At 42.1% G+C, this 18,048-nt stretch overlaps 1 protein-coding gene across 4 annotated transcripts in view; it reads right to left on the bottom strand.

Annotated features, from left to right (window-relative positions):
• Positions 1-4,105: 4,105 nt before the first annotated feature.
• The window catches only part of TMEM62 (transmembrane protein 62), a 121,824-nt gene continuing 107,881 nt past the window's right edge, over positions 4,106-18,048 (bottom strand). For all 4 annotated transcript variants that reach the window (XM_030214511.1, XM_030214509.1, XM_030214510.1 and 1 more), the window contains 2 exons: positions 8,921-9,039; positions 4,106-7,141 (listed from right to left, as the gene is read on the bottom strand). In XM_030214511.1, coding sequence (XP_030070371.1) covers positions 6,815-7,141; positions 8,921-9,039 — 446 coding nt within the window. In that variant the 3' untranslated portion in view covers positions 4,106-6,814. The remainder of the gene's footprint in view (positions 7,142-8,920; positions 9,040-18,048) is intronic.

Raw genomic sequence — 18,048 nt, 5'->3', positions numbered from 1 at the left:
CTGGCTGTGTCTTTTTTTTTTTTTTTTTTTTAGCACAGGTGACATTAGTGCAGGCTTGCAGTAAAACCTTAGTTAGCTGCTTAATGTAGCTTAATAAAAGGGCCCCTAAGTATACAAAGTTAGTACAACTTATCTTATGTGCATAATATGGTACTAAGAAGGTTTATACCAACATTATTTTATTTATTTACTTATTTATTTGTGACATTTATATCCCACATTATCCCAAACAAGTCTGAGTTCAATGTGGCATACAATAAACGGTATAGGATACATAACAAAGAATAATGCATAAAGAAGTAATTTGTTGTAAGAATCCAATTTTACAATACAGTATCATAAACATACTGGGATTTAGAAAATCTATTATGAATGAATAAAAAAAAATAATTTCATTTTAATACTTGATATTTTAAGAATGTATCCATGTCTTTTTATCTTTCAAATGTGCTGTCGGTTTCTGGTGATAGTTTCTGTTACATGACAAAACTATTCCATAGCACATTGCTACTCAAAAGGTGAACCTGATTTTCATGTGTATTCTCAGCTTCTGACTAGACTGCGATATTCATTACAATAAAATCAGTAAAAATGATATTTTTACAAGAAAAAAATAACTTCAAATTATATTTATCTGTCTTGTGCATATCTAAATTTATCTTATGCCTTCCGACCAGAGAATGATATACTGACAGTACAGTCAGGGCAGCTTTTCTTTGACTTGGGGTGGGAAGGGTAGTTTGAAAGCAGCAGTACCTTACACTTGCTGTGATATAAAGCATGTTGAGTGCAGCACACCAACCTAAACAATGAACAGCAGACAGCCTGCCCTATGGCTCCGGCTAGAGTTGTATACATTTGTTAGTGCACATTAGGTTCATTAGTGTGCCATTAAAAATCTTAGTCCAAGCTAAATCAATTTAGCTTTATGAACCTATAAATTAATAGATAAGTTAATCTGCATTTAAATTGTATATCAAAATGAATGTGTAAAACTAAATGAACAAATTTCCAAAAATGTGTGAAAAAGAGACCAAATGAATGGAAAACAAAAAGTAGTATCTGCCCTGGCTTATACATATCCCTAGCTAAGGCAGTACTGCAGTGGAACAAGCCCTCTACATTTGGATCCCTTGGGGAAGGCTGGAGGTGGTGCACTCAGGCTCAGGGAGGCTGACTGGTGCTACACTAACAGCTCCAGGGTGCACCAGAAAACATTCATCCTGCCAGAGGTAGCCCGATCATTAGGCCACCTGAGGCGGGGGCCTCAGGCAGCACTCTTCAGGGAGCGGCATCTCCTCGTTCCTCCCTCCACCCCATTCAGGGCGTTAACCTGTTTTTTCATGTTCCAAACCCGGCAGCGATTCCCATACACTGCCCTGCCACCGGCTCCTGCCTCTTCCCTTTTCTGCGGCCGCTTCTCTGATGTAACTTCCTGTTTTTATGGGGTTTGGAACGGGACGAAAACAGGTAGATGCCACAAATGGGCTGGAGGTAGAAGAGGGCAGCATCTTAACTCCGCCTCAAACGGTATCTTGCCATGGGCCAGCACTGCATCCAGCTCTTACTCTGGTAGATTCTTACTATTGCCTAGGCATATTGTCTGATCAGGGAAAATCAAAGCTGGAGAGCAGTGAAAGTAGAACTAACATTTATAAAATCCTAAACAATGGCAGATGATTGCTTGGCCTAGGACAATTTATGATGGAGTCTCCTATCAATTAGTTTATTGAATTAGGTACCACCTTTTGACTGCAATGCACAGCAAAGTGATTTACATTTTTGTAAATATGGTGGCTTAGTTGTTTATGAATCTAAAATCTTTCATTCACCAACCATCACCCCACCCCTGTCTTGGTGAAGTTCCATTGGTTACCTGTGGAATTTCAAAATTAAATTTTGTATTTGATCTTTCAGGTTTTGTTTTGTGATGGTCCAGTATATTTGAGGTCTGTCATTCACATATATGAACCGAAAGCAATGTTTGCTTCAACTTCCTAGTAAGATCAGGTTGCAATCCACTTGTCAATGTTATTTTTCAGTGTTAGGTCCTAAATTATGGAATGATCTGCTAACTGGATCTACAGCTGTAAAAAGAGTAGCAGTGGCATAATCGAAAGAGGACAACGTCCATCCTCCGACACAAATCGGGAGATGGGCGTCCTTCTCTCAGGGTCACCCAAATCAGCATGATGGAAAGCCAATTTTGGGCGTCCTCAACTGCTTACGACCAGAGTTCACAGGGGCGTGTCAACAGTGTACCGAAGGTGGGACAGGGCGTGGTTAAGAGATGGGTGTCCTCAGCTGATAATGGAAAAAAGATCGTCCCTGACTAGCATTTGTCCGACTTTACTTGGTCCAATTTTTTGCACGACCAAGCCTCAAAAAGGTGCCCTAACTAACCAGATGACCACCGGAGGGAATCGAGGATGACCTCCCCTTACTCTCCCGGTGGTCACCAACCCCCTCCCACCCTAAAAAAAAAAAATTTTTAAACATTTTTTTCCAGCCTCTATGCCAGCCTTAAATGTCATACCCAGCTCCATCACAGCATTATGCAGGTCCCTGGAGCAGTTTTTAGTGGGTGCAGCGCATTTCAGGCAGGCGGACCCAGGCCCATCCCCCCCACCTGTTACACTTGTGGTGGTAAATGTGAGCCCTCCAAAACCCACTGTACCCACATCTAGGTGCCCCCCCTTCACCCCTTAGGGCTATGGTAATGGTGTACAGTTGTGGGGAGTGGGTTTTGGGGGGGGGGGGGCTCAGCACCTGGGAGCAATTTGAGAAGTCCACTGCAGTGCCCCCTAGGGTGCCCAGTTAGTATCCTGGCATGTGAGAGGGACCAGTGCACTACGAATGATGGCTCCTCCCAAGACCAAAGGGCTTGCATTTGGTCGTTTTTGAGATGGGCGTCGTCTTTGGTTTCCATTATCGGTGAAAACCGGGGTCACCCATCTCTAAGGTCGCCCATCTCAACATTTAGGTCGACCTAAATGTTGAGATTTGGACATCTCCGACCGCATTATCAAAACGAAAGATGGACGTCCATCTTGTTTCAATAATACGGGATGTCCTGCCCCTTCGCGGGGACGTCCTCAGAGATGGGCATCCCCATTCGAAAATGCCCCTCTATATCCAACTTTTAGGAAGAAGTTGAAAGTTAGTTTTTTCGAAGGTTGGTGATTATTTTATGTAGAAGGCTTTTGACTTTTTTAGATCTATACCATGCCTCAGTCTTTTACTAGTGAAGCATGTTATCAAATATAATTAAAATAAAGTAAAATGTACAACAAAGAAATAGACAAGGAAGGATGATCAGTGAACTCTGCTCAGACCCTCAAACCCTAGGGATGCAAAAAAATTCTCTCCAAACACTTGCACATACAAAAATGTTTTAAGATCACATTTGAAATAGGCATGGTTTATCTCCAATCTTTAACGTGTTTTAGTAAGGCATTCCAGAGAGATGAGGCATAACTACTGAAGGCAATGTGTTGAGAGGTGTCTAGTCAGAGCTGAGTGACCGAGGTTACATATTGAAATCAAGACAGACAAACAGTATGGGGGGCCAATGAGCGTAGTGAGGTAGTCAGAAGTTATATGAATTTTCAGAAGCTTCATTTGACTCCCTGGCACTCGCAGGATAGGAGGAATATCCTTGCACATTTGGGAGGGAAGAATAAAGAGCTGCTCAATGATCTTCCTCCTGTTCTATGAGTGCCATTGAGGCCTCGATGCTCAAAAGTCGCCATTAAATACTGAGGGGGGCCCTTTTACAAAGGCATGTTAGGCTCTACGCACATGCAGTGCACATCAAAATGAGGCTACCGCACCCCCTTGGCAGTAATTTCAGATTTGCCACATGCCCGTAACACCTGGATGAGTTACTTCCTCCCATGTGTGGCCTTTCCGGCAGTTGGCACATGCTGACTGGTCATCGTGTGTGTAGTGTGTGAGCCCTTACCACTACATCAATGGGTGGCGTTAAGGGCTCAGGCCGGTTTTAGGTGCATGCTGGTTTCAGTTTTGCCGCACACCCTTTTCTTGGCCCATTAAAAAAAGCCCTTTTTTGCAGATGCGGTAAAATCTGGCCAAGCATGTACCCAAAACATGCGCCTACACAACCAAAGGCCACTTTTTACCGCGGCTTAGTAAAAGTGCTCTATATCCAATTTTGAAACAGCAATTGATGCTCAAAGGCAATCACATGCACAGAAATTCTGCAAGCAGCTCAATAGGGAAAGCGCCTAGCGCTCGCACAGTACAGTTTCACAGCAAGTATCAATATTCTACATAAGCCCAGGGGAAAAAAAACCTAACAACCGTGTCATAGTTACTGGATGCACGCTATCACATGGAGTTTCTATTTTTTCATAATTTTTTAACACTACTGTTACAATACATACACACACACACGTGCAAATGCTATTAAAAATGCAAGCAGACTGCTCCACTGAGAAGTTGCCCTCATGCAATGACTGCTTCAGACCTGGCAGAAAATTTTGAATTTTAAAGGTAGGTGCTCTATTCTGTGTATTGCATGGAATGCTCATTTTAATACTAATGAGCTTGTAATATATTTGCATAGGATTATCAGTAGATATTACAGTGATCGGTAAAAGCAACACAGACGCTGAATAACATGCACACTAGACTGGCTACAACCAGTCTAAATCAAACATTGCAGGCACGGCAAGCTTTGATTTTGGGGTCCGAGTCCTTTCCCCGTTGACTCATCAAGGAGTCCAAGGAAAGGTAGAAAGGAATTACTAACAGCCCAAAGCTAGGGTGCTGATGCTGCTTGTGTGATCCACCCAGCCACTGAATTCAGAAGATCAGTGCCCCCTAGCCAGCAAGGCTTGAACTGCAGAGAGCTGCATCCCAGGGGAGAAAGGAGAAACAAACAGAAGAGGTCTGTGCAGAAGGCCCGCAGAAGCTGAAGCATCTGTGTACCAGGAAAGAAAACTGCCTAATTGCCTAGAGAGAGGCCTGGCAAACAGGTGCCTCTCTGTTCTACTCTTGAAAACTCAAATACTAGTGTGGAGAGGGACCTCCCACTTGCACCCCTAGTCTCCCGGTCTGAGAGTAAACTAAATATATATTTAAGTGATTGTGTGTCTTTTTTCACTTGCCTTTTTAAGGAGAAGAGCAAATGCTTTCCATAAGTTTACCTTCTACTAGAAGGTATATTTTTCCTACTTTAAGTGCCTGAAAGAGAGAGTTTAGATATTGTTTTTTTTCCAGAGCAATAGATCAAGGGCTAGTAATAAATCCAAAGGGTAAAGACAATCCACAAGAAGGACATTTGCAAACAAAGCATCTGAAAAGGAAGGTATGATAAGCTAAAAAGGCTAAACCCTCCTGGAACCCCGTAAGGAAGGCGAACAAGGATAAAGTTCCATCCAGAGCTTTGTCTGCTGTTGTCTGAAAAAGAGACTGTATATTTCTTTTATGTTTGGGGATTACCTGATGATCTTTTTACCTTGTTACTTGTCTTATTTGTTTCAGTTCTTCAGTTTAAGACCTGAGCTAAGTCTTCCCCTAACCTCCAGATCCTTTTCTGGTGCACTGTTCTGCTGTATTTTCTTCTAATTTAAAGCAACAGGCACCTATTTATAAGTTGTTCTATAGGGCCTCCAGGACAACCCTCAGCCCAACTTAAGTAGAACCCACTGTTAACCTGCAGGTGAAACTTGCAGCTGGATTTCGCTTTTCTTCTCTCATTTGTTTCCTTTAGTGGTTATGTTCACTTGGGTTCCAGGCTTGGGGTAAACAAATGACAAACATACCGCTACCTGACCCTATCCAAAGGCAGAAATACTATGACGTTGACATTTTCTTGGACCCTAGAACCCTGTAATGATATTAGGATTTTTGGTGTTCTCAGTGCCTGGTTTTAGAATGGTGCCATAGAAATGTTTATTTGTTGCATGCTACACTGAGCCAGATATAACATTTGATAAAAGGAGGAAGCATAACTGCTGTAAATGAACTAAGTTGATATCTTTACAAGGTCTAGATTAATTACATATGAATTGATTTTCTAGTTCCTGAAAGACACTCATGTACAACTCTCATGTGACATATGGCCTGGCTTGATTTGTGACCCTGCCAAGTAAATGAAGCTCCCAAGCTGCCACAGTGACCACCTAGGAGTCAATTATCAATTTTTTTTCCCCTGGCCCTCTTCTAATAACCAGGCATTGGTGGAAATGGTGGAAATTCTAACCAAGCCTTGTCCACATAAAGTACAGAATGATTTTAAGAAATAAATTTACCAACTCTACAGAGCTACGGCTATAAATATGTTATGTACCATTAGCAAACACTGCATTGTTTATATCTACTGTTTTAAAGTATTCTGTCAATTTCATCTTGTATTTTTTTAAGAAATAAATTTACGAACTCTACAGAGCTACGGCTATAAATATGTTATGTACCATTAGCAAACATTGCATTGTTTACATCCACTGTTTTAAAGTATTCTGTCAATTTCATCTTGTATCCTTACCAGTACATAATACAGGATGGTTGTGCAACATCAAACACAATGCTCACTACATCAATTTATGCTAACAATGTGATACCAAAAATGAATTTCATAATTCAAAACTTTTTTAATCACTGCAAGCTAAAACAAGTTGTATACTCGGGTGGAAGGCTCACATTGTTACAGCTCCCACCAGAGTGCAACACCAATGCTGCTGCAGTTATGGAAGTAAAAATCCACAAAAACTTCACTGGCCTCCATCCCACAAAAATGAGCCAGAATTTAAAGCATGAAGGACATATAACATTAGTGAAATAGTTGTTGTCAGGAACTCTGGCAGGTTTTCATTTCCAAAATATATGTTTTCAGCTCTGAAGAACCAAGTGTCCAGGTCCTTCGGGTTAGAAGCAGAGTCATCAGTACAAGCCAGGTTCTCATTGGGGAGAAAAAGAAAGAGAGGATACCGTAGGCCTGTAATAGAAAGTAGCAGGAATAGACCTGCCAAATCAGCAGTAGAAACACAAAGATGTGAATTGGTATTGACAAGAATTGCCTGCCACTGCGGACATGGGAGCAGAAGTTGTGACCCTGGCAGCGAAGCAACATGCACCAGCACAGGTAAGCCATCAAGGGCAGATTAAAGAATGCCAGCTGAAAAGAAAAGCATAGGCCATTAGCATGGGATTGCTTTAAAATATAAACAGTCCCATCTTGTGTTTAATACCTCCTTATCTGTATTACAGAAATCAGATATGAATAGTCCATCTTGTTATGTCATAACAACTGACTTTGCATAGTCCACAGTCCAATCAAATTTTGCTCTATATGAGGCCCTTTGTGACTCTCTTATACTCTTCTGAAGCTGGCTGATTCCATGGGATCAAGTGAGAGGGTAAAAATGTTTAAAAATAACAATGGCATTAAACCTGATTGGCCTTATTCTATAAATGTTATGCTCCTAAAATGTATGATCCTAATTTATAAGCATAATTTATGCTCCTATTAGGAGCATAATCTATTTTGGAGCACAGAGTATGCTTCTAATTTATGAGCATAAATTTTAGAAGCATAACTTTTATAGAATAAGGACCAATGTGTCTAATTTAGAAATATTAGACAAGCCATAGAGTACAGATTTCATTTCTACTATTTTTTTTATAGCTTCGTGGGCTTTACTCACAAGTAAAGAGAGCTGAGAGTTAGGACTTCTCAAATAGTTATAAATGACAAAAAAGGCAAGTTAAGCTCACAGCTAACCAAAAGGTAAGGAAATCAAAATAGCAGTTATGTATCTAATGCTAGAAAGCAGGGGAGAGAGGAATGCATGTTTTCAAGGATAATACTCAATTTCGTGAAGAAGCAGATCTAGCTATTCTGCAGCATTTGTCTGTGTCTGAATATCTGTGGGGACAGTTGTTTTGGTTTATTACTGATAGCACATCTAGCTAAACGACTGACAGGTTGACTGACAGGTTAGATGACACTGATTTTTGCATTTCATTTTTTGCTTTTAACTTCAGTCAGTCAACCTGTCAGATAACTCACTTGCACTTGCAAAAACAAACAAACAATGAATGTCTGAATCCAATAAGAATGTAGTCATTTAAGTAATTCTTTATCCTAGCAGGAAAAGACCTCAGCAGTCAACAGCTCAACCTGTATAGTTACTTAATTCTCAACAGGAACCTTTTGGTGGCTCATTGTGATTCCTTTTTCTTTCATTGGTCTAAAAAAAAACTCCTATTATATTTTTCATTGCAATTAAAACCATTCATTAACTGATCAATGTTAAATTATTTGGTTCATAGATAAGCTAAATGGGAATACAATGTTCTTTTTTTTACATCATACATCCCCTGAAGAAGCCTGAGTGAAATACTTTAGAGAAAATGATTTGAGGTTTGAGGTAGTCTTATTTACAGACCCAAGCGATTGTGAGGGGGTCTGCTTTAGCCCCTCGATAGCTACCTATCAACATAGCTCTACAAAGGTCACTACATATAAACTCTCAGTTTGATTCCAACACACTGTGACCTGGACAAACCCTGAGGCACCTTCCCCATCCAAACTTCTAGTACCTCCACATAAAGGGCCCCTTTTACTAAATCACGCTAGCAATTCCCAGTGCAGCAATGCCAACAAAGCCCATTCAAAGTGAATGGGCTTTTGTTGGCATTTCCGCACTGGGAATCACTAGGTGCAGCTAGGTCTAGACTTTCGAAATTGATATAGGAGATTCACACAAACAAACATTTTACCACCTAATAAGCTTCTTTGCTTTAACAAAATGAGGCTAAAAATGATCCATGATCATGAAACTTTAATAAGTTTCCACATTTTGAGGACTCTCTTCTTGATGTCTATGAGGAGCACCAGGAGCTATTTCAAATGCACTATTCAGAATTTGATAGTTAAAGAAATAATTTTTACCTGCAGCAATCCTACAAAATATGTCACACTTCCTTGAAAGAACTGGCCTTTAACAAACACTCCAAAAGCAAAACAGACCCCAACGTGGCCATCTATTATCTCACCGACAAACCAAGGTCCTGCGAAGACAATTGCAAAACATGAAAAGCAAGAACAGAAGCAGGAATATTCATGAAGTGTCCACATTACAGGCCCATATGAAAAGAAATGGCTTCTACATAAAGATAAACTGATGATTTATTCATTTTTCTTTATGACCCGTATTCAGCAGCCCTAGCCATTTAAATAGGATCACTGAATATGTGGTTTTAAATTAAACAAATAATCCATTTAAAGTTAGGAATGTGACAGAAGAAAAAACAGAAAGCAGACACTGGAAGTCCAAACAGTTTCTTTATTCATACAGACCCAATGTGGCCACGTTTCACCAATAAGGCTGCATCAGGGGTAGTAACATAAAACAGCTAACCAGGGATACGGAAAGGCTTAGCCCGGATAGCACAACTGATCATCCAAGGTGACTTCAGCAGTGGTTCCTTCACAGAAGTGGAGCAGCCACCCAGGCTAAGCCTTTCCTTGTCCCTGGTTAGCTGTTTTATGTTACTACCCCTGATGCAGCCTTATTGGCGAAATGTGGCCACGTCGGGTCTGTACGAACAGAGAAACTGTTTGGACTTCCAGTGTCTGCTTTGTTTTTTTTCTTTTGTCCCCAAAATAGATACATTTATCTTAACAGCAGTTATATAATCACTATTATTCTATACATTTTAGCCTCACCTCTGGAATACCTTTGGTCCCTCCCAATTTCAGACAGAATAAATTTGACAGTACATTGAGCTGTCCATCCAAAATCTATCCATTAACTAGTACCGAATTAAACCCCCCCACAAAAAAAAAAAAAAAAACCATTGTATTAGCAGCATTGAGTGCTGATCTTATAAATAATTTGGAATATTGACTCATAAAAATAAAATAAACCCTCCACCTAATATTCAAAGTGATTAAACCTGGCAGGAGAGACACCTGGTAAGTTAAATCGCTTGTGGCTGCCTTGGGCAGAGCCAGTACTTAATAGTGGTGATATGACTGCTAACTCTAAAGCTAGAACAGCAAAAAAGCTGTTCTAACTTCAGCCATACAGGTAACTGGGAATTGGTCTGAATATTGGCCAGTAACCAACTTCCGGGTAGTGGCACTGGGATTCCTGGTTTTCCATGGTTCCTCCTCCCCCTCCAGTACTCATCTCCCTGCCTCCCTTCCTCAAAGACAAATCAAGCCTCAGCCTGACTCCCGGGCCTACCTTAATTCTCCCTAATGGCCTATGGCCCTACAGGCTGCAGCAAAACCCATGCAGTCTCCACCCTCAAAATGACCACCATGTCCTCTAGTGGAGACTGATCTTGGTGTTGCAGCAGCCACTATTGAGGCTGGAGCTGCAACAGGCAGGAGAAAGTGGGTATTGCACCTGCTCTTAGGACCCCCTACACCATCATTGTCAACAGTGGATGCACAGATGAGAATGTTTGGGAGACCCCTTCTGTAGCTTCTATTATCAAGAAGGTTAACTAGATTAGAGTTCAGAAGGATTTAAGAAACAGCAGCTTCCTTACCATTCCATGGTGATCAAATAGGCTCTCATCTACAATGACTGGATCTGCCTTCAAATTGCCCACAGAAGGCATTCTTGGTCAAGCTCTTAGCAATAAGAAGTATTTAGCAAGGAGCTCTCTTCCCTCTTAAATGCAAACACGGTTGAAGCTGTTCCACCAGGGGGAAAAAGGGCAGGGATTTTACGCCAAGTGTTTCCTGATACAAAAGAGATGGAAATGGCATGGTAGTGGAATTCTCTCTCATCCTAGGACAAAGAACCGTGAACAAATTTCTATTAAGGGAAAGTTCAGGGTGGCTTCCAGTAGAGGGTACTGTGCCTCTTCCAGGACGTGCTGTCATTCTTTAATTTCCCACTGTCTGGATAAGCTCACACTTTTTTCTTTTACTGTTAGTGCTGCTCGTTTCCTACTTCCCAGGCATGGGAGCTTGCTCCATCCTCTTCTGTGACATCAGATGCCACTGAGATTTAGCAGCAGGCGCACCACCACTTAGCGTCATCTGCTTTTTTTTTTAAATAACTACAAGGTTTGATGGGACTGCAGAGTGAGACTCGGTTTTATCAAATTCCTGTGACTGACCTAAGAATGATAGGAGTGTTATAAACAGGCGATTAGTGGACTGTTCTTGTGCTATATATCAACATATTGAAGTTAAGTCATGGCAGCAGACCTTATGTTTATTATAACAGAGAAATGTGATCACCTCTCCCCTCTCCAATCAGTTAAAAACTCTGCTGCCCGTCTTGTCTTCCGCCAGGGTCGCTTTACTCATACTACCCCTCTCCTCAAGTCGCTTCACTGGCTCCCTATCCGTTTTCGTATCCTGTTCAAACTTCTTCTACTAACCTATAAATGTACTCACTCTGCTGCTCCCCAGTACCTCTCCACACTTGTCCTTCCCTACACCCCTTCCCGTGCACTCCGCTCCATGGATAAATCCTTCTTGTCTGTTCCCTTCTCCACTACTGCCAACTCCAGACTTCGCGCCTTCTGTCTCGCTGCACCCTACGCCTGGAATAAACTTCTTGAGCCCCTACGTCTTGCCCCATCCTTGGCCACCTTTAAATCTAGACTGAAAGCCCACCTCTTTGACATTGCTTTTGACTCGTAACCACTCGCCTCCACCTACCCTCCTCTCCTCCTTCCTGTACACATTAATTGATTTGATTACTTTACTTTTTGTCTATTAGATTGTAAGCTCTTTGAGCAGGGACTGTCTTTCTTCTATGTTTGTGCAGCGCTGCATACGCCTTGTAGCGCTATAGAAATACTAAATAATAGTAGTAGTAGTATTACTCGGGTCCTGTAGTAGTACAGGTATGTCCAGTTACATACCTCCATCATGGAGAGTGAGTTTACCAGTAACTGATCCAACCTTATGCCAATTCTTCAACAGGATGGTTCTGCACATTCATTTTAAGTTCCTTCCTACAGCAATGTCATTCCCATCTTAACCAGCCTGTCATCCTGCTAACATTTTTTCCCTATGTCTCACATCCACAAAGGTGAAAGCATACTGCACATAATGAACTGCAAGAGAGCCTTGGCCTTCTATTTGAAATGGATTAATGCTGTTTCTTTTGACCCAAATATGATGGGGGCTGTCGTCAACAAGTGCACACTGTCTAATTGGCTTGCAGACTGAATTGCCCAAGTTTATGCCCAGGCAGGCATGACTCATGATGATCATGTCACAGCTCATAATGTCACAGCTATGGCAGTGTCAGCAGAAGACATTTGTAGAGCTTTAACATGACATCTATTCATACATTCACAGCTCACTACATTTTGGAGGACTCAACAGTAAACTTTGGCCAATAAGTCCTACAGAATCTCTTTCAAAATCAGAATCTAATTCCAGCTGCCCATGCTGCCTTCCAAAATAAATAAACAGGGAAATTGCTAGTCATCACCAAAACTATGTTCACGTCTGTCTGTTGTGGTGCCTTATTTTCCCCCTTTTTTTTTTTCCTGATGAAGGCAGCCTTTATCTAGGGAGTCCTATACTGTGAAGACTTGCTATCCTTCTTGTCTCAGAGAGGAACAACACTGGAGTGGAGAAGTAGCCCAACGGTTAATGCAATGAGCTGAGAACCTGGGCAACAGTTCAATACCCACAGCTTCTTGTGACTCTGGCCAAATCACTTAACCCTCCATTGCCCCTGGTACCAAAACAGATTGTAAGCCCAATAGGGACAAAGTATCTGCACATAATAAAAAATGTAAACACTTTGATTGTAGCACAGGGTGGTAGTATATCAAATCCCATTACCCTTACTGTCAGGGCCAGCAGGCAGCCTGGATTAACTAGTGCTGGGATGCTAGACATAAACCACTCTATAGGAGTCGTTGTGTTTTATACCCTGCTTTGGGGTTTAACCAGCACTGGGTCATTAACTATGATACGCATGATATCCATGGTTCCTGTGATTCCTGTGTTCCTCAGTTCTTGTCTCTCTACTGAGTTTCCAGCTGGTTGCAATCCTGGTCTCGTGCCAGTGCTCATGCTCCCCCGTTCTGGGGGTCTGGTTTCTACTTCAGCTGGCAGAATGTTGTCCCCCCTTGGATTCCTTGTCAGTGCTTCTGCCTATGTATGATGCTTCATCTTCTATGGATACCTATGGACTCCTACAAAGATCTTACCCATTGTACCACAGTTCCATATATATTTAACCTGTCTATTGCGAGGCATGTGAAGATCAAACTGCCTTTGAACCTGCTGTGGTATGCACTGCTTATTACTAGGTGACCAATCCCATGTAGCTGCCAGAGTCCTGGCCAGTTTCCCTCACAGTTACTGTCACAAAATGCCTAGTCACCCGCCTTGGGGCTAGCTCTGCGGCTACCTGAAGGGTCTGTTCCCAGCACAGCTCAGGTCCACCTGCCGCTTGTGCTCTACACTAGCATCCTTCTACCACCGACTGGATCATGACTACCTTTGGGCGAGTCTCCCGCTTTCAAATTATCCCTAGTGATTTCTAGGTTACTGGAGGCCACACTCCCAGTGGTCCCACAGTTCCCAGAAAGCACCCATAGACCCAAACCACCAGGATTCTTAAGTCAGTCCAGACAAGCAGAGCGAATAAACAATTATGTTTATTTTCATAAAATATTGAACAATGCACTACAAAACAGATGGAGAAAACAGCACACATTAACAGGTAACTGAAACAGAATTAATTATAAACAATCTAAACATTTTATCACTACCTGAATAGTGCCTGGAAAATACAGGAAATATAGCTGCTCACTAGTTACAGAATATAACTGATCACAGGGTATCAGCAGAGAGGTATTTCTCCCTCTATTCTGAAACTGAGACTAATTACCTCACAGTTAGGCAGGAAAAAGAAAACAAACTGTCACTTCTGGTACAGCTTTACTTGAAAGAAAACAATCGCCATCTGCTGGCCAACCAGGAGAAACACATCATCAGCAAAACAACTAGGAGAAAAACATGTCATCAGCAAAACAACCCACTGTTTCATCACAATTACCTGTAACAGATGTTCTTTGTGGACAGCAGTCCTCATGTACCCACCCACCTCTCCAAGGAGCTGTATTCCACTCAAGCTGAATAAGTACAATGAGGTAGTCCTACACAACAATAGCAGGCAGAAAGTGGTTTCTTGTGGACAGCCACATTCAGTCTCCAGCCTTGTACCAGGGGCTAGTAAGGCAATGTCAGCCAGCCAGTAGCTTCTCCCTCAGATGCTGGATGAGCTGATCTTCTGCAGGCATGTCCACAGTAAACAGGGAAGTAAATAAAGGCCCTTGGACGTCTCCCATACACACAATAGAGGGTGGATAAATGGGAACCATTACTTTGTGTAAACTTGGCCCATGGAAACAATTCTGTCCAATTTTCCTTGTGATTGGAAATATAGCAATGCAGGAACTGTTCCAAAAGCTGGTTCGTCCTCTCAGTTTCACCATTAGCTTGGGGGTGGTATGCCGAAGAAAATGACAGTTTTACTCTTGTTTGCAGGTGGCCTTCTCAAATTTGGCAACAAACTGGGTTCTTCAGTCTGACACATCTGCAGGTATTCCATGAAAATGGAAAATGTGCTCCAGGAAGGGAGCAGCTAGCTGACAGGATGATGGCAGTTTTGATACCAGCATGAAGTGGGCCATCTTGCTAAACTTATCTACCACCACTCAGATAGTAGCACAGTCCTTTGATAGGGGAAGGGCCATAATAATATCCAAAGTGATGTGGGATTGTGCATGCAAGGGTATAAGCAGAGGCTGAAGTAACCCTGGTGAATGGACATGAGAAGTGAAGCAGCTAATGGTTAGTGCAGTGGGCTGAGAATCTATTCCCACTGTGGCTCCTTATGACTTAACCCTCCATTGTACCATGTACAAAACCCCCCCCAAACAAAACAAGCTTAGACTGTGAGCCAACTAGGGACAGCAAAATTACCTGCATGTAATAAATGTAAACCACTTTGGCTGTACCACAGAAAGGCAATATATCAAATACATGACCCTTATCCTTACCCTTGTATACAGATAGCACAGGAGGCTATGTAATTCTTCTGTATATAGGGCCACCAAACAGAGCAATTTAACAGCTATGCAGGTTTACACACCTTGAGATTTCCTACCTGTTTACTGTTGTGCATTTCAAATAGTACTGCTTCATGCAGGGTACCAAACACAAAAAGAATGATTCAGAATCTACAATGTGCAACTGTCTAGGCCTCCTGTCATTTAGTAGTACATAAGAATAGCCATACTAGATCAGACCAATGGTTCATCTAGCCCAGTATCCTGCTTCCAACAGTGGCCAATTCAGGTCACAAATACCTGACAGAATCCCCAAAAGCAGCAAGATTCATGCTACTAATTCCAGGGACAAACAGTGGCTTTTCTCATGTCTATTTCAACAGCAGACTACGGACTTTTCCTCCAAGAACTTGACCAAACCTTTTTTAAACCTAGGTACGTTAACTTCTCATACCACATCATCTGGCAACGAGTTTCAGAGCTTAACTATTCATTGAGTGAAAACATATTTCCTCCTGTTCCTTTTAAAAGTAGTATTATGTACGTTTTTGAGTGTTGCCTAGTTTTTGTACTTTTTGAAAGAGCAAAAAATCCATTTACGTTTACCCGTTCTAACCACTCAGTATTTTGTAGACCTCTATTATATCCCTCCTCAGCCGTCTCTTTCCCAAGCTTAAGCCTTTCCTCATATGAGAGGAGTTCCATCCTCTAATCATTTTGGTCGCCCTTTTAAAAATCTTTTTCTGCTATATCTTTAACATATGGCGACCAGAACTGCACACAATGCTCAAAGTGTGGTTGCACCATGAAGCGATAGAGAGGCATTATAATATTCTCTTATTTTCTCTCTCTTTCCTAATAATTCTTAGCATTCTGTTTACTTTTTTTCGGCGCCACCTAGATCTTTTTCTTGGGTACTGACTTCTAGGGTGGAATCTATCATCAAATAACTATGATTTGGATTATTCTTCCCAATATGCATCATTTTACTGCAATCCAATGCTTCCTAGGGTTTACTGTTACTGCTAGCTTATAAAAGGATTCTCTTCCATAGCAGCCTCCATTTCAGCACTCACATGGAAGGGCACTAACACCTGATGATGGCGTCGCGGAGCAATCCAATTTTTCCAGGACCTCAAATCAGTCTTCTTCATCTGCCTCTGTTTTATTGCATCCCAACTCCCATTTGCCTTGAATTATAGAGCACAGTAATGCTACAAATGACAGAGGAGAGCCTTGACAAAATCCTAAGAAACCTTCAACCAACTACCTGCTCCCTTGACCCCTGCCCAGCAAAGATAGAAGGCACCACAAAAATTGTGAACACTTCTCTTTCTACTGGGCAACTACCAACAGCATTAAAAAGGGCAGTGGTTCACCCTTACTAAAGAAAAACAACCTTGACCAGGGCAAACTTGAAAGTTACTGGCCAGTATCCAACATCCCATTTCTAGGGAAATTTATAGAACAAAAAGTCTGTGTTCAAGAAACTGGCTAGATCCATGCCAATCTGGATTCAGACCCAATTATGGAACAGAAACAGTCCTCATATCCCTACTAGATGATCTTCACAGAAACCGAGACAAGGGATTCAACTCTGTGTTAGTACTGCTAGATTTCTCAGCAGCTTTTGACACTGTGGATCATGATATCATGCTTTCACAACTGACAAACAGGTATCAATGGAACAGTACTTGCTTGGTTCAGATCCTATCAGATACCCATTGACTTACCTACAGCCTTGAATAAACTGATTACCTGCCTAACATCAATTCAAGAATGGGCTAAACACAACAAACTTTGTCTGAACCCAAGTAAAACTGAACTTCTCTGGGTCCCTAACAAAAGTGGATAAATACCTGACATCAAAATCTCTTTTGGGAAGTATGAACTTCCCCTCAAATCACAAGTCAGGTACCTTGGAAAACAGTTACATTCAATGCTTACTCTGATTCGCCAAATCCAAGCAACCTTCAAGAGCTGCTTCTACTATTTGCGACAGCTACGCTGCCTCTCTCCTTACATCGAGAAAGTAAATCTTATCCCAGTTGTGCATTCCATGATAATATCAAGACTGGATTACTGCAATGCACTCTACAACGGTCTGACTATAAAGAGCCTGCAACAGCTCTAATTGATTCAGAATGCAGCAGCAAGACTAACAGAAGGTTGCAAGCGACATAGTAACATAGTAGATGACGGCAGAAAAAGACCTGCATGGTCCATCTAGTCTGCCCACGATAAACTCATATGTGTATACCTTACCTTGATTTGTACCTGTCTTTTTCAGGGCACAGACCATATAAGTCTGTCCAGCAGTATTTCCTGCCTCCCAACCACCAGTCCCGCCTCCCATCACGGGCTCCGGCACAGACCCCGTATAAGTCTGCCCTCCCCTATCCTAGCCTCTCAACCACCAACCCCTCTTCACCCCGCCACCCAATTTCAGCTAAGCTTCTGTGGATCCATTCCTTCTGCACAGGATTCCTTTATGCCTATCCCACGCATGTTTGAATTCCGTTACCGTTTTCATCTCCACCACCTCCCGCGGGAGGGCATTCCAAGCGTTCATCACCCTCTCTGTGAAGAAATACTTCCTGACATCTTTCCTGAGTCTGCCCCCCTTCAATCTCATTTCATGTCCTCTTGTTCTACCGCCTTCCCATCTTCGGAAAAGATTCGTTTGCGGATTAATACCTTTCAAATATTTGAACGTCTGTATCATATCACCCCTGTTCCTCCTTTCCTCCAGAGTATACATGTTCAGGTCAGCAAGTCTCTCTTCATACGTCTTGGAACGCAACTCCCATACCATCCTCGTAGCTTTTCTTTGCACCGCTTCCATTTTTTAAAATCCTTCGCAAGGTACGGCCTCCAAAACTGAACACAATACTCCAGGTGGGGCCTCACCAACGTCTTATACAGGGGCATTAAAACCTCCTTTCTTCTGCTGGTCACACCTCTCTCTATACAGCCTAGCAACCTTCTCGCTACGGCCACCGCCTT

This window comes from Microcaecilia unicolor, chromosome 9 (genome assembly GCF_901765095.1).
Source record: "Microcaecilia unicolor chromosome 9, aMicUni1.1, whole genome shotgun sequence".
NCBI lineage: Eukaryota > Metazoa > Chordata > Amphibia > Gymnophiona > Siphonopidae > Microcaecilia > Microcaecilia unicolor.
This window is presented reverse-complemented; position numbering and strand designations above follow the sequence as displayed.